The sequence below is a fragment of the Marmota flaviventris genome, chromosome 2, assembly GCF_047511675.1.
Source record: "Marmota flaviventris isolate mMarFla1 chromosome 2, mMarFla1.hap1, whole genome shotgun sequence".
Classification (NCBI taxonomy): Eukaryota; Metazoa; Chordata; class Mammalia; order Rodentia; family Sciuridae; genus Marmota; species Marmota flaviventris.
Genome location: NC_092499.1, coordinates 113,991,607 through 114,017,074, shown reverse-complemented (window position 1 = coordinate 114,017,074; position 25,468 = coordinate 113,991,607). Strand labels below are relative to the sequence as shown.

The 25,468-nt window shown below is 51.9% G+C and overlaps 1 protein-coding gene and 1 pseudogene across 1 annotated transcript in view; both read left to right on the top strand.

Annotated features, from left to right (window-relative positions):
- Itga11 (integrin subunit alpha 11) overlaps positions 1–25,468 on the top strand; it is a 116,097-nt gene that overhangs the window by 72,430 nt on the left and 18,199 nt on the right. The window contains exons 8-17 of the mRNA XM_027925963.3: positions 1,113–1,257; positions 1,691–1,856; positions 3,363–3,433; positions 11,291–11,435; positions 11,916–12,064; positions 17,862–18,002; positions 18,274–18,477; positions 19,132–19,262; positions 21,868–22,034; positions 23,760–23,902. Coding sequence (XP_027781764.3) covers positions 1,113–1,257; positions 1,691–1,856; positions 3,363–3,433; positions 11,291–11,435; positions 11,916–12,064; positions 17,862–18,002; positions 18,274–18,477; positions 19,132–19,262; positions 21,868–22,034; positions 23,760–23,902 — 1,462 coding nt within the window. The remainder of the gene's footprint in view (positions 1–1,112; positions 1,258–1,690; positions 1,857–3,362; positions 3,434–11,290; positions 11,436–11,915; positions 12,065–17,861; positions 18,003–18,273; positions 18,478–19,131; positions 19,263–21,867; positions 22,035–23,759; positions 23,903–25,468) is intronic.
- Positions 15,086–17,210, top strand: LOC114081688 (nucleolin-like; annotated as a pseudogene).

Sequence of the window (25,468 nt, the reverse complement as noted above, 5' to 3'; positions counted from 1 at the left end):
AATTCTATTCTTCCCTAGCATTGTGAATTAGCATCTGTATATCAGAGAAAACATTTGGCCTTTGTTTTTTGGGGATTGGCTTATTTCACTTAGCTTGATATTCTCCAGCTCCCTCCATTATCTGGAAAATGCCATATTTCATTCTTCTTTAAGGCTGAATAATATTCCATCATACATATATATTCATTCATATATATATATATATATATATATATATATATATATATATAATGCAATATTATTGGAGTGGAATATATATAAAATTCAATATTATATATATATACATATATATATACACACACATATATATATCACATTAACTTTTTATTCATGCAATATTTAATATTTCCAAAAATACAATCAAAGTAGTCCTCGTGGGAGAAGTCAGAACTCTGGGGCTTCCTCACACATGGTTCTCCAGGTCAGTTGTTTAGGTGGTGAACTCCCTGGCACCTCAGCTCTTCAGTCCTTAGGAAAATGGGACACAATGCTGGGTGTTCAGTAGAACTTTTAAAAATTATTGATGGCGGGCTGGGGATGTGGCTCAAGCCAGTAGCGTGCTCGCCTGGCATGCTTGCGGCCCGGGTTCGATCCTCAGCACCACATACAAACAAAGATGTTGTATCCGCTGAAAACTAAGAAATAAATATTAAAATTCTCTCTCAAAAAAAAAATTACTGATGGCCAGGCAAGGCCCCAGGAGAGTCTGACCTTATGGGTGTAAGGGGAGCCTGGGCATCAGTATGTTTTTAAACCTCAGCCCAAGAGATTCTTGGGTTTGCTCACCATTACCTCACCTCCCCTAAGGCCACCACCTGCCAACTTCCCTTCATGTCTTCTTTGTGCCTTTTGTCTTCCCAAAACAAGATCAGGACCCCAAAGGGTCTTTTTAAAGTCGCTTTTGTAAAATGCAAAGATCCAAGACCCACCTAAGCTGTGGTAAAAGAATCGCCTGGGTGTCACCCTCTTCTTTGGTACAAGGTCTAATGGTGTTGACATGTTGGGTTGCCCCGGGGGGGCCAGCTGTGGCTTCTGTGGCTGCTCTTGGAGGAGCATGGCATCTTCCCCATCCCCACGTCCCTCTGTGACCCACCCCTGTGCTCGGGTTCCAGATCAGAGGCTTTCCAGAAGGGCGGAAGGAAAGGGGCCAAGAAGGTGATGATCGTCATCACAGATGGGGAGTCCCATGACAGCCCGGACCTGGAGAAGGTCATCCAGCAAAGTGAGAGGGACAACGTGACCAGATACGCCGTGGCCGTAAGTCCCGTCCCTGCCCAGGGCTGCTGGCTGCCTCTCAGAGGAACTCCCAGGGGCTATTTTCTGAGAAGCAGCCTGTCATGTCCAGGCTTTCAAAAGAGCAAGCCCGGAAGCTTCTTTAGCACTGCTCAGGCCTGTCCACAAAAGTCATGGGCTTGGTTTTTCCTTCCTTTGCCAGGAAGCTTCAGAAACCTCAAAAACTAGGAAATAGCTCAAGCCTTTCAGCTCCCAGAATCCTAGCTGAGCACAGGTCCTTATCTTGCCTCTAAAAGAGGATCAGTCCCAAAACGCAAATGGTCCCTGGAGGAAAACTCAGGGCTACCAAAAGTCCTGGCTCAGCCCACCCTGGAGCCCTGGGGTCAGGGGCCCTGAGGCGTGTGGGAGAGTCTGTGCTATGTCCTGGTTTGTCGTCCCTGCCCCTGTTCCCTGGCAGGTCCTGGGCTACTACAACCGCAGGGGGATCAATCCAGAAACTTTTCTAAATGAAATCAAATACATCGCCAGCGACCCAGATGACAAGCACTTCTTCAACGTCACTGACGAGGCAGCCCTGAAGGACATTGTTGACGCCCTGGGGGACAGGATCTTCAGCCTGGAAGGTGAGCCCTGCCTACCCAGAGGGGCTACACACACCTGGGTTTAAATCAGACAAACTCCCCAGAGGGAAATTCAACTGCACAAAACGAATGGCGTGGCAAGTGTCCCTGCTTAGTGGAAAAAAAGGACCAATCGAGTGTCATTTGTTCTGGATGCAAAGCGATATGCTTTATGAACAACCTGAAAGGTGGCTTCTCTGGTATTCTCCATACTTGATGGCTGAAGAGACTGAAACTCAGAGCAGTTAAGTGACATGCCAAAGTTCCCACACTGGGGACAGTGGTGATATGTAGACTAGTGTTGCCAGGTTCAGCAATATGAAATGCAAAACTTGTGACAGACTTACACTAAAATATTATGCATTGTTTATCTGAAGTTCAAATTTATCTGGGCACCCTATATTTTCTCTGGCACCCCTAGTTGGGACCCTGCTGAGCCTGACTCCTCAGCCTAGAACACTCAGTCCCTCTGTGCCACTGTGTCTTGCTCCATCAAAAGCAGTCTTTGCAGGGTTTCTTCAGATCGCTCCCTCCCAGTGACTTAAACTGCATCTTTTATTTGCACAGATCCCGTTTGCACAGTAAATGCTCTACTGGGTCCTTCCAACACTGGGCCTTGGGCATGGGGGAGGGTCATAAAAAGAAATAGAAGACAGCGTTTCAGAGCCTGAGACATCTGCAGTGCATTGGAAATGAAGAGCTGCCCAAAGAGAACAAAATGGCCCCAGAACAAAGATGGATGGATAAAAGCACAGACATGGGCTTTTTTTTAATATTTATTTTTTAGTTGTAGTTGGACACAACACTTTTATTTTCCTTATTTTATGTGGTGCTGAGGATCGAACCCAGGGCCTTGCACATGCTAGGCGAGCGCTCTACCACTGAGCCACAACCCCAGCCCCCAGACATGGGCTTTCACACCCACAGCAGAATTGAAATATCCAAATCAGTGTTTTTCTCCTCAAAGCAGTTACCTTGAGTGACAAGCACGGAGTTCCAATGATGTGTTCAGGAAACCCGCTGTGGAGTGGGGTCCTGAGCACCCTGGGCTTTCTTGTGTACCTCTGCAGTGGTGACATGTCTCCCTCCTGGGGGTGGAGATGAGGTGTAGGAACTATCCCAGGGCATCCAGAAACAAATCCAGTGAATAATAGGAACAAACAAAGCGAGAAATTCCATTTCTTGCCAACCATGTCCACTGTTTCCACAAACTATTTAGTTATCCCCTCCCTGTTTTCACAGTCATTTACAGTATGTGGATGCAATACTTGTCCCCAGTCCTTTGCAGAAGTAATGGCCATCTGGAAGGTGCTCAGCGCACCTCAGGGCACAGGGTATTGATGAGGGCTGGTGATGCAGACGGCTCTGTAAGTCTCAGCCTCGAGCTTTTCTCAAAAGTGAACCCCCAGTTCCTAAGGTGCCCCCTGGGAGGTAGGAACTGTGAACCGAGTGCCATCTGGGGCTAAGCAAAGAGTCATGGCACTGACAACCTTCTGTCCTCTGTTTTAGGCACCAACAAGAACGAGACCTCCTTTGGGCTGGAGATGTCACAGACGGGCTTCTCCTCGCATGTGGTGGAGGTATGGGTTACCACTGGCTCCCTCCATCTCTCCACATCCTTCCCAGCTCTCGAGGTGTGTCTTCCCACCTTTCATGAGCTGCTCAGCTTCTCTTTCCTGGGTTCTCTCTGCCTCCCAGAGTCTTCTGTGGGTGGAAGAGGGAAGTCAAGGTCTTCAACCTACCTCTGCTGTCTCAAGCCCTCTTCAGAAGCAAGTGGACTACTACTAATAGTCTACTCGCCCACCCAGAAGGTTCTGCAGAGGGCGCTGATGGAGACATCGCTTCCTGCAACAAATGACCCCATTCAATCCACAGAGCCCTATGCAAAATCTAGGCCAGGTGACATAGCCAACTGCATATGGGCCCCACTCCATGCAGACTCTGCATGGGATTGCAGAGCTCCCAGGTGGACCTGGCCCCCAAAGAGGGGGGCACAAGATGCCACAAGCAGCATGTGGTGCCTGGGGCTGTCTCGGGCCCCCACTCACCCTCTGTGGGCTTCACCTGGTTCTGGTTCATAAGATGGGGCTGAAACCACCCTGAATTGCCAGAGAGACAGAGTGTTCATATCTCTGAGATGCTTCATAAACTGTAAAGTCCTGCTTAGGAGCAGCACATGGGGAAACAGACACCCCGTGTGTTGCTCCATGGGCATGCTTCGAACAGGCATGTCCCAGGTGGAGTTGTGCACTCGTGTGCTGTTGGACAGGCACTGCCTCCCAGTTTGCCAGAAAAGCCTGCTAGTCCCTGTAGTTGTGCACTCATCATCCATCAAATTTGCTTAACTCTTCTATGGGGTAGATGGGGCAGGTTCCTAGAGCCAAGTTTACAGATAAAGACATTGAGTCTTGGAGAGGTGAAGTGACCCTCGGAAGTAAAAAAAAAAAAATCAGTGAGAATTAGTCAGATGGCACCATCTATACCCAGCAGCTGCTCCATGAGCAAACAGGAATCTCAAGAGTCTGAGTCAGAAATCCCAGATTGGAGGGGAGGGGGCACATACAACGCACAGCAGGCAGATGAGCGGAAACACAACTTGAACCTGGATTGTCCTGAGCTGCATCATTCCCACTGCCCTGAATACAGCAAGGTGCATAATAACATATGCACCTCATAATAACAGCCCTGTTACAGGTGACAGCTCTGTAAACTTTTCCAGGGAAGTCCTGCACCTCATTTCATGCTCAGAAGATCCCTACGGGGCTGCAGGCATTAACAGTTCTCCTGTTTAAAGTGGTCAGATCCACCAATCTTCTCAGTGCCTTCTTGCCCTGGGCCCTATGCTGGATACGGCAGAGGCAGAGGTGGAGCCCTGCCCTTCAGCTTGCAATCTGAGGGTAAATTGCTGGGCACAGTGAGGCAAGAGCATCCATGGGTGCAAGGTCAGGCAGCGAGTCTCATGCTCTGGCAGCACGAGTCCTGGGCTCCTGAGTCTGGGGTCAAGGCTGATTAGAAAATACATCAAGGAAATGCAATTCAATTCAATGCAACCAGCATTTGTCAAAAACAATTAAAGAAGAAAAAAATTGGAAGTGATTCTTGCCACCAAAAGTTAACTTCAAACAGTCCAAAACAGCAGTCCTCAATTTTGAGAACAGGATGAAAGAAACTGCAGATATCTCCTTGGTAAAAGTGTATAACTCCAGGTCTTCTGGGCCTCTGTAAAGACCCCTACTCAATGAGGCAGCCAGACGTGACAGCTAATGCCAACCAGGGCAATGGTCAGGCTCTTACAGAAAGAAAGGCCTGGGCTGGGGCTGGGGCTGGCATGGCCAGGGAAGGATCAGCAAGGGGTCAGCACTTGAATTGGCCTCTGAAAGGACAAGGATCTTAGCAGCCATGGGTGGGGCAGGGGAGCAGAGGATTGTGTGCACAGGACTGGGAGGAACCTGGGCACAGGCTAGGGAATCAAAGACCCAGTGTCTCCCGTATCCCTCTATGGCCATTTCCCGAGCATCTTCCTGTGGGGTGGGGCAGGGGGCACTGGGGATAGAGACTAGGGTACAACTTCATTTGGGGACAAAGACTTAAGTTTCACTTAAGGTTCATTCTCAGGCAGGTCACTGTCCAGGTCTCAGGGGCCAGGGAGGCTCAGCTGGGCTTAGGGATTCAGGGAGTTACTCTGAGCCCTGGAAAATGGCCCCAGCAGCTCAGTGTGTCCAACGCTTGCAGAACCAGTGGGTTCCCCAACTATTTGGAGGAGGTGGGGCAGGCAGGGAGACTCAGGAGCTTAGAGCCCCAGCTTGTTACTCAGGTTGGCCAAGGTCATGACTGCCCTGACTGCCCTGTGCAGCTTCTAGATACGCTGCCCAGTTTCCCTATTCCCCCAATCAGAGGGACTCGGTTGCCTCTCCCCACACATCCCAGTTCTTTTACCATCTCTAATACCTGGGTCATGTTCCTATGTCCCAATCATCTAGAAGGTTTTCTCTGCTAAGACTTTTAAAGAGAATGTTTATATTTGGATCTGAGAATTTTCTGACTGAAGGCGGAGTAAGAAAACCTTCAAATCCCAAGGGAATGACATGTTGGTGATGAGTCCACTGTAACTGGACATTAAGTTGTTCTGTCAGAGCACAGAGGTCTGTGAATGCCAAGCCACTGATGCTGTCATGAATGGCTGTGACCATCCTATCCCCGGGAGCCCAGCAACTCAGCTCTCAGTCAGTTAGCTGCTTTGGGAACTTGGAACAACAGGTCCAGTCTTGACCCTGAGTGGGTCCATGTTCTGGACCAGCCCTAAACTCCCTCTCTCCAGAAGTGGGCCACAGGCTGCTGCCTGAAAACGTACTGAGGTGCCTGAGCTTCTCTGAATCTGTTTAGTTCAGTTAGAAGGAAAGGAAGGGCCCAGCCCTGTGGGAGGGACCCAGTATCCATCCTCAGTGGGCAGAAGAAAGGCATAGCTCTTCATTGCCTGGCTTGCTGCCTGCTGTCTTATCCAGAAGGAAACCAGCCTGCAAAGCTAACGCAACAACAGAGAGCAGGGCCAGAGCCCAGGGTAGAGAGGAGACCTCCAGATATCGGCCAGACACTCACGAGGTCCATGGTCCCAGACCATACGACATTACATCCCAGACTGATGGCAGAAAGCCGGAGCCACAGGAACCCGGGAGCCAGAAACTCTAGTCTTGAATTATAAAAAGGGAAAGAATATTCCAAAAATCACCCTCAGGAAGTCTAGCTATGGATGAATAGATTTTTAAGCCAGTGGTTCATTCACATTGGGAAATGACTGCAAAGGCCACTAAGAGCTGGAGTGGTTCTTGCGTGCTGGCTGCCTCTGGGTGGTGACCTCCTTGGCAAAAGCTGCACCATTCTTCTAGAAATCTTGTAAAAGGGACCCCTGCCTCCATCCTGCAGCCTGTGCCCTTCCTATGGGCCTTCTGGGGCTGTGGGCTGGACAGCCAAGGTCACTGCTGTTACCAAAGGCTCTTAGTGGTTGAAGCCTTAAACAGTGTAATCTTAGATTTAGAGTTTGCATTTGAACTAGCTTTACAGTTTAATTCAATCAAAAATGAGAGAAGCTGGGGCTGGGGTTGTGGCTCAGTGGTAGAGCACTTGCCGAGCATACGTGAGGCCCTGGGTTCAATTCTCAGCACCGCATATAAGTAATGATCCATAATGGTAAACTGACATCTGGAGGTTGGAGACCCTCCATGGCCCTACAAAGTGGACTCCCCCTGCCAGTTTGGGTAAGCGATTAGGACTGTCCCCTGATCTTGGTGTCGGGGAGGAAGACCCAGTGCCCTCTGGGGGTCTCCCACCTGGCCTCCACGCAGACCTCCAGCAGCTACCTCCGCCTGGCTCCACAGCCTCCCCAAAGCCAAGAAAAGCTGGAAGGAAGAGCCGCTGGCATCCGCATCTGGACGCCATCACTGCCTGGCTATGTGGGCTCAGACAGCACTTCACCTGTCTGAACTTCAGGCTTCGAGATGTCTGAGGAGTATCCCTGGAAATGAATCTTCAGGCTTCGAACAGATGTTGAGATTTACAGACAAATGGGTTGGGGTTTTCTTAAAATCCTTTCCTAACTCCTCTCTGGGCCCACCCCCTCCCTTAGTTGGTCACCCTCTCCTGGGATCCCTAAAATAGCCCATCCTTGCCTCCCTGGGGCACTGTTCACCCACCCCACAGTGGCCAACTTGACTATGAGATCAGATTCTTTTCTGGCGTCTGCCTCCCCAGGAGATGCAGTGTGCACCATTAATGAATGAGAAGAGCTTCCAGGTCCCAGTACTTATGGCTGCCAAGCACTGTGCTGAGGGAGACAGAGGCAGACTTGCCCAAGGTCACACAGCTAGAAGCTTTGCAGCTGAAGAGGGGACGCAGGAAGGTCTGACCCCAGAGTTCATGCTCTAACCACTAGGCCAGGGAGTCTCAATCTCGACCCACGAGACATTCTGTGTTGGATAATGAGCAGACACCCCCACCTCAAGCTGTGATAACCAGAAACATCTCCAGACATGGCCAAATGTCACCTGGGGAGGCAATGTCACCTGCCCTAGACCATGCTGGCTCCAGTGCTGGGGTTGTAGTCCAACCCTGGCTGGGAACCTGGACTGGGTGAAACACAGAGTTTGGGGAGACATGGTCACACACCCAGGGAGCACCCACCTTGACTGGAAGGCAAGACTGAGGCAGAGGCCAGGTAGAGGAGCTAAGAGCTGACTGGCAGGATGTGACAGGAATGTCACAGATGCCCCAGTAGGTCCGGCTACAATGGCCTTGAGACCTCAGGTCTTCCGACAGCCGTCCAGTCTGCAACCTGCCCCACAGAGCACCAGCTATGGGAAGGATCCATCCAGCTAAGGCCACCTAGAGACACCTGGTGTTGTCTCATGGGAGCTCAGGCCACCCCATAAATCTGGGAAGACTGGGAGGCCATAAATCAGAGAATCCATGCTAGGCCTGCAGAGGATGGGAGGTTGCCCGTCCCTAGAATGCTCTGCCATTTGGTGAGGGCACATGACTGGCTTCCCCCACCAAGGCTCTGGCCCTTTTAATCTTCTTCTTCTTCTCCTCCTTCTTCTTCTTCTTCTTCTTCTTCTTCTTCTTCTTCTTCTTCTTCTTCTTCTTCTTCTTCCTTCTCCTTCTCCTTCTCCTTCTCCTTCTCCTTCTCCTTCTCCTTCTCCTTCTCCTTCTCCTTCTCCTTCTCCTTCTCCTTCTCCTTCTCCTTCTTCTTCTTCTCCTTCTTCTCCTTCTTCTCCTTCTTCTCCTTCTTCTTCTTCCTTGTGCACTACCTGCCCAGTCTCAAAATGTCTGGGCTTCCCGCACTAGGACAGGAGCTGAGCTTTGCCTTCACACACCTACCCCACAGAGTGCCCCTGTCCTCAGTGGGCCTTCCCCTGTCCCCAATAAACCCACCCTCAGAAAAGGGCTTCCCACTGAGACTTCAAGACCCAGCTACCGCCAGGGTTACAAGGACACAAGGCAAGAGGCTGAGAGTGACCCGCTGGCCCGGGCCACCAAATCCAGAAGCACTGGTGGAATTCCCAGACTCCACTCTGCATTGCGTCAAAATGGCCCTGTCAGTACATCTCAGGGGCTCCTTGCCATCTGCAAAATCAAAAATTCATCTGCATGTCAGGCGCAGTGGCGCACATCTATAATCCCAGATGCTTGGGAAGCCGAGGCAGGAGGATTGTGAGTTCAAAGCCAGCCTCAGCAATTTCAGCGAGGCCCTAAGCAACTCAGTGAGACCCTGTCTCTAAATAAAATGCAAAATAGGGCTGAGATGTGGCTCAGTGGTCAAGTGCCCCCGGATTCAATCCCCAATATCAAAAAAAAAAAAAAAAATCATCTTTAAAGCCCTCTCCATACAACCAAGAAGCCTGGTCTGCAGTTAAGATCTTGAGCAGTGGCAGAGAGAGGGGGAAAGAAGAATGGAAGGCAGAGCCCCAACAGTGCTCCAGATGGGGGGGTCGGGAGGATAACTGGAAGCAGGACTCCCCCAGGGCTTGGGGGAACATGTGGATGTTTTTCTCCTCAGCCCAAGCCACCTGTCTGGCCCCAGCCCTGCCTTTCTGACTTGCCATATGACCTTGGGCAAGTTCCTCCCCCACTTTGAACCTCAGCCTCTGGTTTGTCAAGTGCAGATAATGAACAGTCTGTCCCCTCCCAGAGTCTCTGTGGGCTCAAATTGGTGGTTGGATGAGAAAGCCCTTTCACAAAGAAGGGAGCACACCCCAACGTGAAGAATGTTGGCAGTGACTGTGGACAGGGAGTATCTGAGTCCCCAGCCCCGTCCTGGTCCCAGCAGACTGTCACAGCCTCCCAGGCCGAGGCTTGAGCAGAGTGGGAAGAAGAAGGCTAATTAAAAAGTCGAACACCACCAAGCACCCGACTCACCCGAGACCAGCTTATTTATAGTTGTAAAAACATTCTGTCTGCACAGTCAGTTCCACCTCTAGGAGCTGGCATTTTTTAACACTTTGATAAGACCAATTTTTCTCTTTAAAGCTAAGGGGGAGCCTTGAGCCCAGCCAACCTGCAGGCTTCCAAGAGGGCTCAGTGGGACAGAAAGGTACATTAGTGCTGTGCTTTAAAAGCCCAAAGCTGGGATACAGGCAAGCTGCTCCCACCCCTGAGTCACCAAGGAAACCCAGGAAAGTGGCCCTCCAACTGCTTTGCCACCCTCCTGGGTCTGCTCAAGTGCCTGGTAACTTTCACCCTCTTTTCAAGTCCATGAGTCTTGTGGATCGTTTATGCTAGGGAGCAGGTAGGGTACAGGGGCAGCCCAGAGAGTGAGTGGACTCAGTACTCAAGAAATAACCCTGGAGTCAGAAACATGGAAACTTCCCTCCAGGAGCTAAATCCTGACCAGGCCTTGCAGATTTCAATTGTCCTGCACTGGGTGGGCAGACTAAGACCCTCCAAGCCCTGAGAAATAAGCTTCAGTCTTCAAATCATGGTGTGGCCCTGGCTTATCTGTCCAGCCTCATCCTCTGCCCCCTCACTCAATGCTTCTGCCCCTCACTCAAACAGCTTTCAGTTCCTTGAAAGCAAAGGTTCTGACCTCTCTCCAGCCTCAGGGCCTTTGCACAAGCTTCTCCTGGCCCTTTCCCTCAAGTTCCTGTACCCTCTTTTCTGACCCTTCTCCTCTTTTAGTGTTTGGGTATACATTCCTTCCTCTAAAAGGCTTCCCAACCCCCATCAATCTAAATTAAACTTCACTGTGATTTTCCCTGATTGTACTGGTCACAGTTTGCAACTACATGTTTGAGTATTTCTTTATTATCTCTGGCCTCTGCAAGGTCAGGGATGGTGTTCCCAGCACCAACCAAGTGGTCAGCATAAAGTACATGCTCAGTGAACTTTTATTGAAGAAATGAAGAGAAAGTAGGATTTTTTAAAACAATTTTTCGCTTTTAATTGGTCATAGAGTAACTGTTCATATTCATGGGTGCAAAGTCTCATATCAGGTCATGCATACAGTGTGGTGACTGGGCAGGAGAGTTCACAGGAAAGCACTTGCACACTGCAAAGGAACACCGAAGAAGATCATGTGGGGGAGACACGGCTCCAAGGAGGTCACAGGGAAGGGATGTTGACCAGAGATTTCCTAGAGGGGTTTTGAAGCCCGAGGAAGGATGGAAGTCTGTCGAGAAATTGGAGTTTATTTCTAGAACACTCCCTTTTCTTGACATTCCTTGGGATCAGCTTGACCCACTTTGTTCTAAGGATGGGCTAGGGCAGGACAGTCTCCATGGCTTTTTCAAAAGCTGAGAGTCCAGCTCAATGTTAGATTGCTACATATGAACCCTCAACAAGGTGCCCTAGGAGGCTGCAGGAGGCTGCGCTGGTCACAGGACCTGGGGGCTTTCAGCAAGAGATCCCCAGGGAACAGGATCTGACGTGTGTACCCTCCCCGATGCCAGGACGGGATTCTGCTGGGAGCCGTTGGCGCCTATGACTGGAACGGGGCCGTGCTGAAGGAGACGAGCAGCGGCAAGGTCATTCCGCTCCGCGAGTCTTACCTGAAGGAGTTCCCCGACGAGCTCAAGAACCACGGCGCGTACCTGGGTAAGCGCCCTGCAGGGGACGCGAGAGGGCACGCGGCTGCACGGTCCCCCGCACGCCCAGGCCAGGGGCCTCCCGGTGCTGGGTCACGCAGCCACACTGAGCTGCAGTTCCAGGCCCGAACACCCGGCCCAGGGACCGGCTCTTCTCCATCCGCCACGCCCAGCACAGTGCTGCACCTAAACCGCTGTCCACGGGGAGGTGGAACAAATGACAAGCAGCTTCCGCACCTTGAGTGTGTATCAGTTGGTGCTTTTGGACTCTAGGTCAGAGGGCGGTGGCATTAAAGCTTCCTGGTGCAGCGCGCTGGGTCGGCCTCCCCAGACCAGAGGCAAGACCAGCTGAAACTAGCACCTCTTCCATTGTTTGATGTGCCCGAGAGCCGCAGGGGGCGCTGTGCCTCCTGGGGCACTGCTAAACAGGGTCCTAGCAAGGCCTGCCAAAGACAAGGCGCACAGACCAGCCTGTTTCCTCCTGTGGCAGGGTACACAGTGACGTCGGTCGTGTCCTCCAGGCAGGGGCGAGTGTATGTGGCCGGAGCTCCGCGGTTCAACCACACGGGCAAAGTCATCCTGTTCACCATGCACAACAACAGGAGCCTCACCATCCACCAGGCCCTCCGGGGCGAGCAGGTAATAGAGGGGGAGGCTGCAGCAGGGGCTGTCTGCCGGAAGACAGGGCAAGCACATCAGATCGGGGGTGGAGGGGCTTCTGGGGCTCACCTCATCCCTGGCAACAAGAAGGCCCCCAGACCCACAGGCATCTTCTTGGAATGGGCACATACCTCATCCATCAGGGTTAAAGTGTCAACCTAAGCCGTCACTTACTGCCCTAAAACGTCCTTGGAGCAGACCAACCTCTCACCAAGCCAGGCCTAGGCCCTGCTACTAGCTTGGAAAATCCAAGAGAATTCTCCCTGCCGTGTCACTGACCTCTTGTCTGGTGCATCTGGGTGATGGCTTCCCAGCCGGAGTTGTCAAGGCCCCCAGGAAGAGACAGTCACACTCCTCAAGCCACCTTCATGTTGCCAAAAGTTGTAAGTCCACCCCCAGCAAAGCCCTAGGGGCCCCCAAGATGCAAGCTTCTCCCCTTTTCCTGGAATAGTGACAATGCAGAGTGGAAGGTCAATGCCACTGCCCCAGACTGTGTTGCAAAGTCTCATGTTGGAGGCTCCTGAGGGCAAACAGGAAGGCTATGGTAAGAGTGGCTGGGAGTGCATAGAACCAGAGTCACTTCAACAGCCGAGGAAATCTGTCCTAGGAGGCAACACGGCTTTGTCAAGATCACATGGCAGATTCCCAGAGGGGTCAAGTTAAGAATCCAGGCTTCTGGAGGGGACCTCTGGCACCTCCTGACCCCCAAAAGCAGGCCTCACTGCTCCCGTCTGGCAGTGTCCAGGCACCCTGGCTCAAGCTGAGCCCTGTCCAGGCTCTTATCTATTGTTCTGGGCAATCCCTCAGCACTCCTGAGCCTGGGAACAGCCCTGTCCTGCCTCTTCTGCTGCCCCTGTCCCATCACCATGAGGACACGCTCCTCACTGGGTGGAACCCAAATCCTTCTGGCCGTAGAGCGCTGCCCACCATTCTGCCACTCCTTCAGGTCGCCACCTCTGCCCCCCCTGCCCACCTCGTTCGGCCCAGGGCAGGCTCTTTTGGAAGTCAAGGGCTAGACCTTGAGAGCTGGAGGGAGTTCTCTGATGAATTATGACATACTCCTACCCAGTTCCTCCTCCAACATCCGAATAAGAAACCGCAGTGCCGAAAGCAGCTGAATTAAGTGGATTCCAAATCATTGTGACCCACATAGCTAAGGCCACAGATTTAGACACACTCCTCCTCCCTCCTCCCTTGCTCTGTCTGCCTCTTAATTGCTTTAAGTAGACACATCTCTCCTGCTCCCCAACTCAGGCTTATTATTTCCTTTTTCTCTTGCCTGTATTTTTATCTTTCTCCTCAGTTAAAAGCTTTTAATGCTTGAGAATAGATTTCTTCTGAAACACCCTGCACCAGGATATGGCAGGGGAAGGAGCCAGGGGCTCATGTGTCACACAGCCCCAGCTTAGCAGGGACCAGCCTTCTGACCTTGGGCAAGCAACTGGAACACTCTGAGTTTAGATTCCTTCCCTGTAAGATGAGACGACTTTTAGCTGGGGATGTGGTTGGGTGGTAGAGCACTTGCCTAACGTTTGTGAGGCCCTGAGTTTGATCCCCAGCACTGCCCAAAACTATAAATAAATAAAATGAGCCGGGCAGGGTGACACATGCCTGTAATCCCAGTGGCTCTGGAGGCTGAGGCAGGAGAATCACAAGTTCAAAGCCAGCCTCAGCAACAGCGAGGCGCTAAGCAACTCAGTGAGACCCAGTCTCTAAATAAAATACAAAATAGGGCTGGGGATGTGGCTCAGTGGTTGAATGCCCTGAGTTCAATCCCTAGTACCTCCCCCAAAAAAATAAAATAAAATGAAATAAGATGACTATGTCTCCCAAGCAGCTCACACAAGCTAACCCAAGGCTATAAATCGATCACACAGGACCTACCTGTGGGCAGGGTGCCTTCCCTTCCCTAAGGAAACCCAATAAGCAGTTATTAGGTCCCTCTTGTGTTCCAGGCATGGACTAGGCCCAGAGGGGCACATCCTTGGAGGGAGCAGGCTGGTAGGAGGGGTGTGGAGTCTGGGGCACATGGAAAAGAGGCTCCCACTGCAAGGAGGGAGGGCCAGGGACAGCTTCTAAAAGGAATAGCTTTTAGATCCGAGGGGTGGCAGGTGTTATCTGGGGAAGTCAGGGGACAGAGAGGTTTAGGTAAGGGAAGAGGGAAGCCCAGAACTAACCAGGGCCTGGGTCGTTAAGAGAAGCAATAACTGGGTATAGAAGGAGCCCAAGGCTCAGCATTGGGAGCAGAGGGTCGCGGGACAGAGGCTGGGCAGGAGGCAGGTCCAGCCAGACACATGGAGGAGGTTAGGCTTTACCCCAAATGCAAGCATGTAGCTTGGTTAACTGCTAAAGGCCATTCTGGTGGCATGGGGGTGGAACGGAGGGCCAGCACAAAGACTGGAAGGTCCATTGGAAGGAACCACACCCAGGGGAAGAGCAGTGGGAAGCAGGTGGAACTTCCTGGTAGAGCTGAAGATGGGAGAGGTGGAGGGTGGAGGCAGGGACCCCCAGGCTTCTGATGAGGGAGTAGGTGGCACTTCCCCAACCCAGTTGGAGAGCACTGAAGCCAGGGCAGGAGAGGAGCACGGTGGGGACTCAGATGCCGAGGAGAATTCAGCACTCCCCATCCAAGATGCGAGCTCCAGAGTGACCCAGGACATTGAAACTTGAAAACAAGCTAACTGTCCAGCGACAGGGCCTTGATTAAATACATCAGGATGCTACAGAATCACCAGTGATCATGTCATAGAAAAAAATATGTTGCTTTCCCCTCAGTCTCTAGCTATAGCTGGCAGCCAGGTACATGCTCAGCATTTTCAGTACCCAAGGGCCACTGTCCATGTCACTTCAGCTCCTCTAGGTTCCTCTGCACCTTCACCCGCCACACACTCACCTGTCATAACCCCCCATTGTGGGGAAGCTCACAAAGGCCCATAAAAATCAAGGCAACCCCAAGAAAGTGGCTCCTCCCCCATAAGGAGGTAGAAGAAGGTAGTGAAGATGAGGAAAAGTCAGAAGATGAAGACGGTGACAGCAGTGGAGAAGAGGGTGTCACCCGTCAGGAAAAAAGGCAAGGAGGCCACCACAACCCCAGCAAAGGAGATGGTGCTTCCCCCAACAGGAAGGATTGCGATTGCCACACCTGCCAAGATAGCAGCTGTCACCCCAGGCAAGAAGGCAGCAGCCACCGCAGCCAAGGAGACAGTTATGCCAGCCAGCAGCTGCACACCTGGCAAGAGGGAGCCACTCCAGGCAAAGCACTGGTACAGCAGACCCTGGTAAGAAGGGAGCTGGTGCCAGGCAGGATGGCACACACCTGTAATCCCAGCAGCTCGGGAGGCTGAGGCAGGAGGATGGAGAGTTCACAGCCAGCCTCAGCAAAAGTGAGGCTCTAAGCAACTCAGTGAGACCCTGTCTCTAAATAAAACACAAAATAGGGCTGGGGATGTGGCTCAGGAGTTGAGAGTTCAACCCCTGAGTTCAGTCCCTGGTACCCCAAAAAAAGTGGAGCTATTACAAGAAATGGGAAGAAGGCCAAGAAGGAAGACGATGAGGATGAGGAGGAGGAGGAGGAGGAATTTGAACCAGCAGTGATGAAAGAAGCAGCTGCTACTCCTGCCTCAGAGGATGAGGACAATGAGGAGGAGGAGGAGGAAGATGACTCTGAAGAAGCCATGCAAGTCACACCAGCCAAAGGAAAGAAAGCTGCTGCAAAAGCCCTACCAGTGAAAGCCAAGAGCGTGGCTGAGGGGGAGGACGAGCAGGAGGAAGACAATGGGAATGAAGAGGAGGAGGGGGAGGAGGAGGAAGAGCCTGTCAAAGAAGCACCTAGAAAATGAAAGAAGGAAACGGCCAAACAGAAGGCTGCTCCTGAAGCCAAGAGACAGAAAGTGGGAGGCTCAGAACCAGCTACGTCTTTTAATGTCTTGGGTGGGAATCTGAATTCTAACAAATCTGCTCCTGAACTAAAAACTGATATCAGTGAACTTTTTCGAAAAAAATGATCTGGCTGCTGTGTTCAGAATCGGAACGACTAGGAAGTTTGGCTGTGTGGATTTTGAATCTGCTAAAGATCTGGAAAAAGCCTTGGAACTCACTGGTTTAAAACTTTTTGACAACGAAATTAAACTAGAGAAACCAAAAGGAAAGGACAGTAAGAAAGATGGAGGTGCAAGAACACTGTGGGCCCAAAATCTCCTTTGCAAAGTCACTCAGGATGAAATTAAAAGAAGTGTGTGAAGATGCCGTGGAGATCAGATTAGTCAGCAAGGATGGGAAGAGTAAGGGGTTGCTCATATTGAATTTCAGACAGAAGCTGGTGCAGAGAGAATCTTTGAAGAAAAGCAAGGAACAGAGATGGATGGGGGAGGTGGTTCCCTCTACTACACTGGAGAGAAAGGTCAGAATCAAGACTAGAGAGGTAGAAAGAATAGCACCTGGAGTGGTGAGTCAAAACCTCTGGTTTTAAGCAACCTCTCTTACAATGCAAATGAAGAAACTCTTGAGAAAGTATTTGAGAAGACAACTTTTATCAAAGAACCACAGAACCAAAATGGACACCCAAAGGGTATGCATTGTTAGAGTTTGCTTCATTTGAAAATGTAAAAGAAGCTTTAAATTCCTGCAATAAAAGGGAAATTGGGGGCAGAGCAATCATTCTGGAGTAGCAAGGACCCAGGGATCGCCTAACACAAGTAGCCAGCCACCAAAAACTCTGCTTGTCAAAAGTCTGTCTGAGGATACCACTGAAGAAACCTTAAAAGCATCATCTGACGGCTCTGTTCGTGCAAGGATAGTCGCTGACCGGGAAACCGGATCCTCCAAAGGTTTGGTTTTGTGGACTTCAACAGTAAGGAGGACGCCAAAGCTGCCAAAGAGGCCAAGAAGATGGTGAAATCGGTGGAAACGAAGTTACCTTGGACTGGGCCACACCTAAAGGGGAAGGGGGCTTTGGGGGTCATGGTGGAGGCAGAGGAGGCTTTGGAGGCTGAGGTGGTGGCAGAAGAGGCCAAGGTGAATTCGGCAGCAGAGGCCAGGGAGGGTTTAGAGGGGGAGGATTTTCCAAGGAGGCAGAGGGGGAGAAGGAGCCCACCAGCCATAAGGAAGGAAGACAGAATTTGAATAGTTTCTTCTGTCCCTGTCTTTCCTTCTTCCATTTGAAAGAAAGGACTCCAGGGTTTTTAACTGTTAGCTGTTCAATGACAGAGCCCTCTGAGGACTTTCCAAGACAGTGTACAGTCCTGTGGTCTACTTGGAAATCTGTGTAGATGACCTTTCAAAGGAGACACCCTGTTGGTTTTGACTGGATATTCACATAAACTGTTTAAAGGGATGAGGGATAGAGCTAACCCTTATCTGTAAGTTTTGAATTTATATTGTTTCATCTCATGTACAAAACTGGAAAAAGGAAAAAAAAATATGTCACAGGCTTGGGATATCGCTCAGTGGCAGAGCACTTGCCTGGCATGTGTGAAGTCCCAGGTTCTACTTCCAGCATAGAAAAAAAATTATTTTTAAACAAATGTGCCATGAGGAAAAGGCTTGTGATCCATTTTTATGTTTAAAAATTAGTATGTAGCCGGGTGCAGGGGCACACACCTGTAATCCCAGCAACTTGGGAGACTGAGGCAGGAGGATGGCAAGTTCAAAGCCAGCCTCAGCAACTTCTCAAGGTTGTAAACAACTTGGTAAGAACCTGTCTCAAAATAAAAAATAAAAAAGTTATATTTGCACATTGGGATCATGGGTAACTTCTGTTTGCTTCTATGTGCCGCAGATAGGCTCTTACTTCGGGAGTGAGATCACCTCAGTGGACATCGATGACGATGGAGTGACCGATGTGCTACTGGTGGGGGCACCCATGTACTTCAGCGAGGGCCGCGAGCGGGGCAAAGTGTACGTCTACATCCTGAGACAGGTACTGCGGGTGGGGTGGCAGCTTCTCAAGGGCGCCTGCTTGGACTTGGGTCACCACCAGGGAACCGGGGTTCCAGGGAGGCCAGCTCCCGCCTGCAGGACCCAGGATGGGGGAAGCAGGAGCCTCCTCTGTCGTGGGGCTCATGTCACCAGAGAGAGGATTCTGGGAGGACGGAGTGGAGAGAGGACGCTGTGGCAGCAGACAGAGGGAATCACGACCCCAAGGTCCCTTACCAAGACCCCTGAGCCCGTTCCTGGCCTTGGCTTTGTAGAACCGGTTTATTTATAATGGAACACTGAAGGATTCCCACAGTTACCAGAACGCCCGGTTTGGGTCCTCCATTGCCTCTGTTCGCGACCTCAATCAAGATTCCTACAATGACGTGGTGGTGGGAGCCCCTCTAGAAGACAACCATGGAGGTGCCATCTACATCTTCCATGGCTTCCAAGGCGGCATCCTGAAGAAGCCCAAGCAGGTGAGTGTCCCCTGAGAGTGGGTGGAGCAGGAGGACCCAGGAGTGTAGCTGCTTCTGTGTGGTCACGTGGTTCTGCGTTTTCCTCTGGCTCTTCTGCAGGAGGGGACCCTGTCTGTCCTGACTCCCTTGCCTCTAGTTTTGACACAAGTGCACTGTGTCTTCAGTACCATCCCGACACCACTTCTGGCACCCTCTCCTGGCCTGCTTTATCCTCCCAAGGTCAACCACGACAAACCCAGGCACCTACCTCACCCCCACAGGCATCTGTGCCGTTGACCTCAGGTGGAGGACTCCCCCTGGCTCCACGGCTGGGTGCCCTTCACACACCTCAGAACTAATCTGTCTCGGCCCCTCGTCCTCATTTGGCCCACATATTTCGTTAATAAGATCATCTAATAAATACACCAAGATCTGAAATGCTGAGGGGTGACCTGCCAAGTAGCATCTATTTACACCGAATGGGAACGCTTTCAAGACATAATATTTTAATCCAAAAGCATGGCATGCCGTGACAGACTGAGAAGGAGACAACTTTGGTCTGGGGAAGCCTCCCGATGGCGTCCAACATCTGTCCCCAGGACCCCCCGTTGTGCCTGCAGGCCCTGCCTGAGCTCACAGTGCTCCCACCCAGCCCACGCTTTCCTCTCCCTGCAGAGAGTGGCGGCGTCGGAGCTGGCTCCCGGCCTCCGGTACTTTGGCTGCAGCATCCACGGGCAGTTGGACCTCAACGACGACGGGCTGGTGGACCTGGCCGTGGGCGCGCTGGGCAATGCTGTGATTCTGTGGTTGGTTCCCCCACTTTTCCTGCCTCTTGGGCTCTCCTGGGGGTCATGATAGATAGAGGGTTTAAAGGACAGGCTGCAGGGTCTTTGTCCCTTTAACCACTGTCAGTCAAACAAACCTGGATGACACCTTTCCCTTTTGTGGAATCAGTAAACGTTATCTTCAAGTTCAAATCCCTCTTCTTAATAGATTTGTGGGACTTTAGACCAAAGTAGTGTGTGAAACCCCTCTTAGAATTCGTCCTGAGCTGCGTGTAATCCCAGCAGCTCTGGAGGCTGAGGCGAGTTCAAAGCCAGCCTCAGCAATTTAGCAAGGTGCTAAGCAACTCAGGGAGACCCTACCTCTAAGTAAAATACAAAATAGGGCTGGGGATGCGGCTCAGTGGTGGAGGGCCCCTGAGTTCAATCCCCAGTCCAAAAAAAAAACACAATTTGTCCTGAAAGCTCTGCTTCCCAGAATTCCTTCCACTTCAGCTTTTCAAGCTACTTTGAGAAGCACGTTGAGCACATTCAGCTCAGCTGGGACGATCTCTCCTCCTCCTCTAGAGTGGGAGAGGTGATACACGGGATTCTTCCCCCCCAAACCCCTGTGGCTTCTCTTATACTTTGTTCAGGGCTCCATTTCAATGCTCTCTAGAAGCTCCTATATTTTACCATAGGTTGGCTTCTCTTAGATGCCCCCCCAAAAAAAAATTAACTTAGGCTTTTTTCATGTACCTTGATGAGTTACAGTTTATCATTTATTCATAATACTTAAAGAGAAATTGTAAAATAAAGGAAAAGATTGCTCTGTGTTCCCTCCAGCTTCACACTACCACCTTGAGTGTTTTGGCATCTTTCCTCCCAATCTTTTTCTGCCTGCATACAATTTTATATAAATTCAAAATTTTCACACAATTTTTAGAATGCATTAAACAGATATCCTATGACTTTACAGGGAGAATAAAGACGGGGAGGATGTATCCCATCCTCAAGAATATTGCCACCCAGAGAGGAAATGTCTCCACCCAGGTTTTATAGAAAATAGCTCAAGACATAAGCTTCTGAGCAGACGCTTTGGGAGCAGGTTCCTCCTCAGAAAAAAATGGCAGGAAAGGAGAGCAGATCTGAGTGTTTGCTTTGCCATGAGTGCAGCTCCTGCCCAGCACCTGTTTCTTGACACAGCACGTTGTAGGGGACACAGGAGCAGCACACCTGCTGGGCCCCCATATCTGTCATCCATAACCAAAGTATCCACACCCTTTCAGTGGTGTCCTGTGGCCCTCTGGGCAGTGCTAGGAAAGCCACAGTCTCCAAGAGCCCAGCCCAGTCAGAGTTCTTCCCCACACGTGGGGCTTGTAGGTTGGGGCAGTGGTGGCACGGTAATAGCAGCCTGGACTTGGAAGGCTGATGAAGGTATTCACCAGCCAGGAAGCAAGGCAGGTGTCCAGGCACAGGGTAGGGGATAGAATGGCCAGCAGGTCCTTAAGGTGGCACATCAACTGTATAGGAAACAAGATACACACCTGCACACACCCCAGGGACTCGAGTCTTACCCAAGGGGTTTGATCCAGCTCCGACTTTTGGGGTCTGGACTGCATGCTGCCTGTAGTGATGGAATTGCAGGCCAGAGCCCTCTGGGAAGACTTTATGGTCAAACCCCACGGCTCCCAAATGTGACTGTCCATTAGGGTCACCCAGGAAGCTTTTAAAACTCATTATCCTAGCTGAACTCCGACCAATTAAAGCAGAATTTCACCAGAGGGACCCAGAGGACAGTGATTTTTTTTTTAAACTCCCCAGAAGATTCCAGAAGGCTGTCAAGTGGGTGTCCTCGCTCACCCCCAGGACTCTTGCAGGCCTCATCAGTGATATCATGGGACCTGTCCCAGATCCAGCAAGAAACCAGCCTTACCTCTGAAACTGCTGAGCCAAGCCACACCTATGTCCTTTATAAAGTCGTGGTTTGCAGAGGCAGTAGGCTTCTTTTCCTAATTCTGTTTGACGTAGATCAGTCCAAGAGTACTTTTGTATCCTTGGCTACCTGACTAGGCCAGGTAGTTCTCTTCATTAGCCACGCCCAGAATCACCCAAAGATCTTTACACCTCTGGCTCTTCAAAGTGGGGTCCCTGAGCCACCCACAGCACCTCCAGCTTGTTGGAAGCACAGAGTCGATGCCAAACTATTGCATCAGAATCTGCATTTTAACAAGATGCTCTGGGGATGTGCAACCAGGTTAAAAATTGAGATGCATCACTTTAAAACATGTTAATGGCTGATTCTAATTCAATTTGGCCCAGGTTTTTTAAAGCTTTCCAGATGATTCTAATGTACATATGGGGTTGGGAACCCCAGATAATGAGGGGGCAAAAGGAAGTCAGTGTGTACAGCAAGCACAACGCCTGGGAGAAGGGCACAGGGCTGCTGTAGGCCCCGTGAGGCTGCGGAGCCCCCGTCCATCTGCACGCTTCTGCCCAGTCCTGTGGCATCCGAAGCCCCGCTCTGCCTCACCCCACAGCGCCCTCCAACGGTGGTTTGCAGGTTCTGCTCCCATCTGAATCTCCACTTTTCCCATTTGTCACAGCTAAGAGCCTGCCCCACCCTGGCTCACTGGCCCTTCTCCTCCAGGTCCCGGCCCGTGGTTCAGATCAACGCCAGCCTCCACTTTGAGCCATCCAAGATCAACATCTTCCACAAGGACTGCAAGCGCAACGGCAGGGATGCCACCTGCCTGGCCGCCTTCCTCTGCTTCACGCCCGTCTTCCTGGCGCCCTATTTCCAAACAGCAACTGTTGGTAATCCAGCCCCTCTGGCCCCACCCCACCCCAGTCTCCCTCTGAACTTTGCGATTGCTCTGTCCACAGCCTGGGCTTTTCCTGAAATTGTTTCTAAGCTCCAGGTCACACCTAGAGCCACCTCTGCTGGACGCCCCTCTAGTGCTCTCATTCCTAGGGACAAAGGGACTCATGGCAGGGCTAGGGTGACAGTGGGCAAAACTGACCAGTGAAGAAGACAGGCGAAGAAGGAAATAGTCTGGCTCCAGTTTGAACATGGCACTGGAGGTAGGGGAGCAGACAGGGTGGACACCCAGAAGTCAGCCTGGGTGCAGAGGGAAAGGCAGAGCCAGGAGCCAGCCGGCGGGAAGCTGGACCCTGGGGCCAGGCACATGACCACAGTAGTCATGGGTGCCATTGGGCAGTGGGTGTGGGTCTGGGCAGGACAGTTCCTTCTACAGCCCATCCTTCCACAGAAGGTCCAAGCCAGGCCCCTGTTCACAGCAGCTCAGGAGTGGTGGCTTCAGGTTCTAGGACCAGGCAGGGCCTGCACCTGAAATGGGACATCCACCATGCGGCCTGCGCATTGGTTTCATTAATGAGGTTCTTGGCATAAAAGTTAGCTAGCAGAGATCGAAATAAAACACACAGACTCAGTTACCTTTTTCTATGACCAGGTCCGAGACGGCTCCCCTCTCTGGCTCCAACCTCGAACCACCCGAAGGGCAGCAAGGATTACTCAGGGCTAGCAGGAGAGAGAGAGAGCGAGCACGCCAGGGAGTAGCCTTTTATTGGGGAACAAGAAAATCAGGGGATAATTCCATCCAATGAAGGTTGAGGGGGGGCCGCACTCCAAGGTCAGGGTCAGTGATTGGGCCCCCGGGGTCAGTGGTCAGTCACACCCCCACACGGACGGGTTCTCTCATCAGGAAAGGGCCGGGAAAGTTCCGACACAGCCAGAACGCCTCAGACCCTTAACGGGAGCCACCCAGTCACGTGTCAGAATGGCTCCCCACAGGGACAACTGAACCATCTCAGTCAAGGAGCAGGACCAGACAGGGAGGAGCAGGGTGTCCAAGACCTGAGAACAAAGGCAGGCCTGGGCGGCTGTGCCTCCTCCAAGTTCCATCTATGACAGGAGAAAATACAAGGGCCCAGGACACCCAAAGCCTGGCTGGGGGATGGGAGAAGGGACTGAGACCTTCCTGGAACTGGCAAAAGGTTTTCCGAGGTGAAGGGGAGGAGGCTGCCAGCCTTAAATCCCAGAAGGGAGACTTGAGGACGAGTGGGGAGGCCGGGCACCCTCCTAGTGTGTCCAGGGCCAGCGGCAGAGGCTCTGACCTGCACGTCTAGGGACCCAGAGCAGTGGGAGATGGAAGGTGAAGGACGTGGAGAGTGTGTGACTCCAGCAGGGGCTCAAGGGGACACTGGGCCTCGTCCTGCCTCCTCTCCTCCTCCCTCCTTTCTCCTCCCCTTTCCTTCTGGCATGGCCCCATTCATTTCTCCTCCTCTCCTCCCTCTTCTCCTCCATTCCCCGCCCCCTTTCCTCATCTCCTGTGTCACTTGCTCCCTGCATGAAGCTTCCTGCCCCAGGGACCTGTCAGGCAAGAGGAAAGGCTCTTCCGTGGCCAGCCTGGGGGGCTTCCTGGAGGATGCAGACTTCCCAGAGACCATTCTTAGAGAGAGGCAAACAGCCTTCCATGGGAATCCGGCTCCACCTTCAGGTCTCCCTGTCCCCTCCTCCAGGCATCAGGTACAACGCCACCATGGATGAGAGGCGGTATATGCCGCGGGCCCACCTGGATGAGGGTGGGGACCAGTTCACCAACAGGGCTGTTCTGCTGTCCTCGGGCCAGGAGCACTGTCAGCGCATCAACTTCCACGTCCTGGTGAGCTGGAGGGGGAGCCAGCCGTGGAGGGGTGAGAGCCTGGCGGGTGTCAGGCCCATTCTGAGCCTGCAGCGGTCCACAGGAGGCCAGCTAGGGGTTGTGCTCTGGACCTTGGCCACCCACGCCCCAACTCATGCCCCAGAGAGAAGCCCAGTGGGGTACTACCCCTTCCAAACCCCTGCTTCCAGCTCTCAGATACCCATGGCTTCCTTAGCAGGGAACGAAACTCAGGAAGGAGGGGGGCTCAGAGAGGTCGAGAGAGAGAGCTGAGGCCACCAGCAGCCAAAGGGAGGATAAGCAGCACCGCTAGAAACAAAGACCAGGAGGTGGGGGAGACAGTGATAGCTGGAAGAAGGAGCAGGGGGGCCAGCCTGGCAGAAAAGGGAACCAGAGGGTCGTAAGCAGGGTGGTGGCCTGGGGCCCCCTTTATGGATGGGGAAGAGGGTGAGAAGTCTGCCTCCATCCAGAATCACCGAGCATCCCGGCCACAGCTCCAGCCTCAGAGACGCAAGCAAGGGCGCCGGGACCCACCTGGCCTGGGTGCTCACAGCCTGTGGCCAGAAAGCAAAGGGGTGTGAGAAGTCCTCGTGCATATGTTGGAGGGTCCCTGACCTGTAGTCCTCGGGGTGTAGCCCCACCTGCCACGGCCGTGTCACGGGAGCCTGTTGGGATGTGTGATTTCAAGTCCCGTCCCAGAGGCGGCCCAGCACCGCAGGCAAATCAAAGAATCATCCCCCCTTCATTTTCCACGCACTGGAGACCAGTCTTGTAAGGGTCGGCGAAGCATCGGAGAAAGAGACCACCAAGTGACCACTCATGCAATTGGCAGAAGGGGATTTATTGAACCAGCATGCTGGGGCTCCGTGCCCACTTGAGAAGGGAAAGCAGCCCAGAGCCCCGAGCAGGGGCTGAGCACTGCTTAAGTACACTTTTTTGGGGAGGGCGGAGGGCTTTGTATACATCAGAACAAATCATCATGAGGCGCGGGAAAATTGAACAACAACTCCTAAACATGATTAGTTCATTCATTGGCGGGAACAGGTCAGATGGGGGTGATAGGTCAGTTTTAAAGCGGGGTACATATTCAAACTGATTGGTTTAGGCCCTGCGATGCCTACGTGCGACCACACAGAGCCCTTCAGTTATTAGACAACCAAGCGGTCAGGGGAAATATTTACTGGGCGGTTCCAAGCATTGTCTTAACAGCTACAGAAATTTCAGGTTTTGCAGGTAGCATAGAAACCTAACAATACCTAATCCTTTACATTTTAACTCAGACTTTGCAGCTTAGAAACTTTACAATACCCGGTCTTTTACCCTTTAACTTTTACGCTTTAACTTCAATTTCTTTTACCCTTACAGTCTGAACCGCCCGTCTAGTTCATCTGTTGGTTCGTCCATCCTTCATTGACCCTGTCATGGTGGTGGGCCTGCACACAGAGGCTCCCACCTATTCCTCACTGGGAGGGGAGACCAGCATATAGTCAGGGGATTTGGAGGTCATATGAGAAGAGGCAATAACAGGATTGGAGGAGGAGGAGGCTCGCTGTGGGGCTCCCTGCAGGC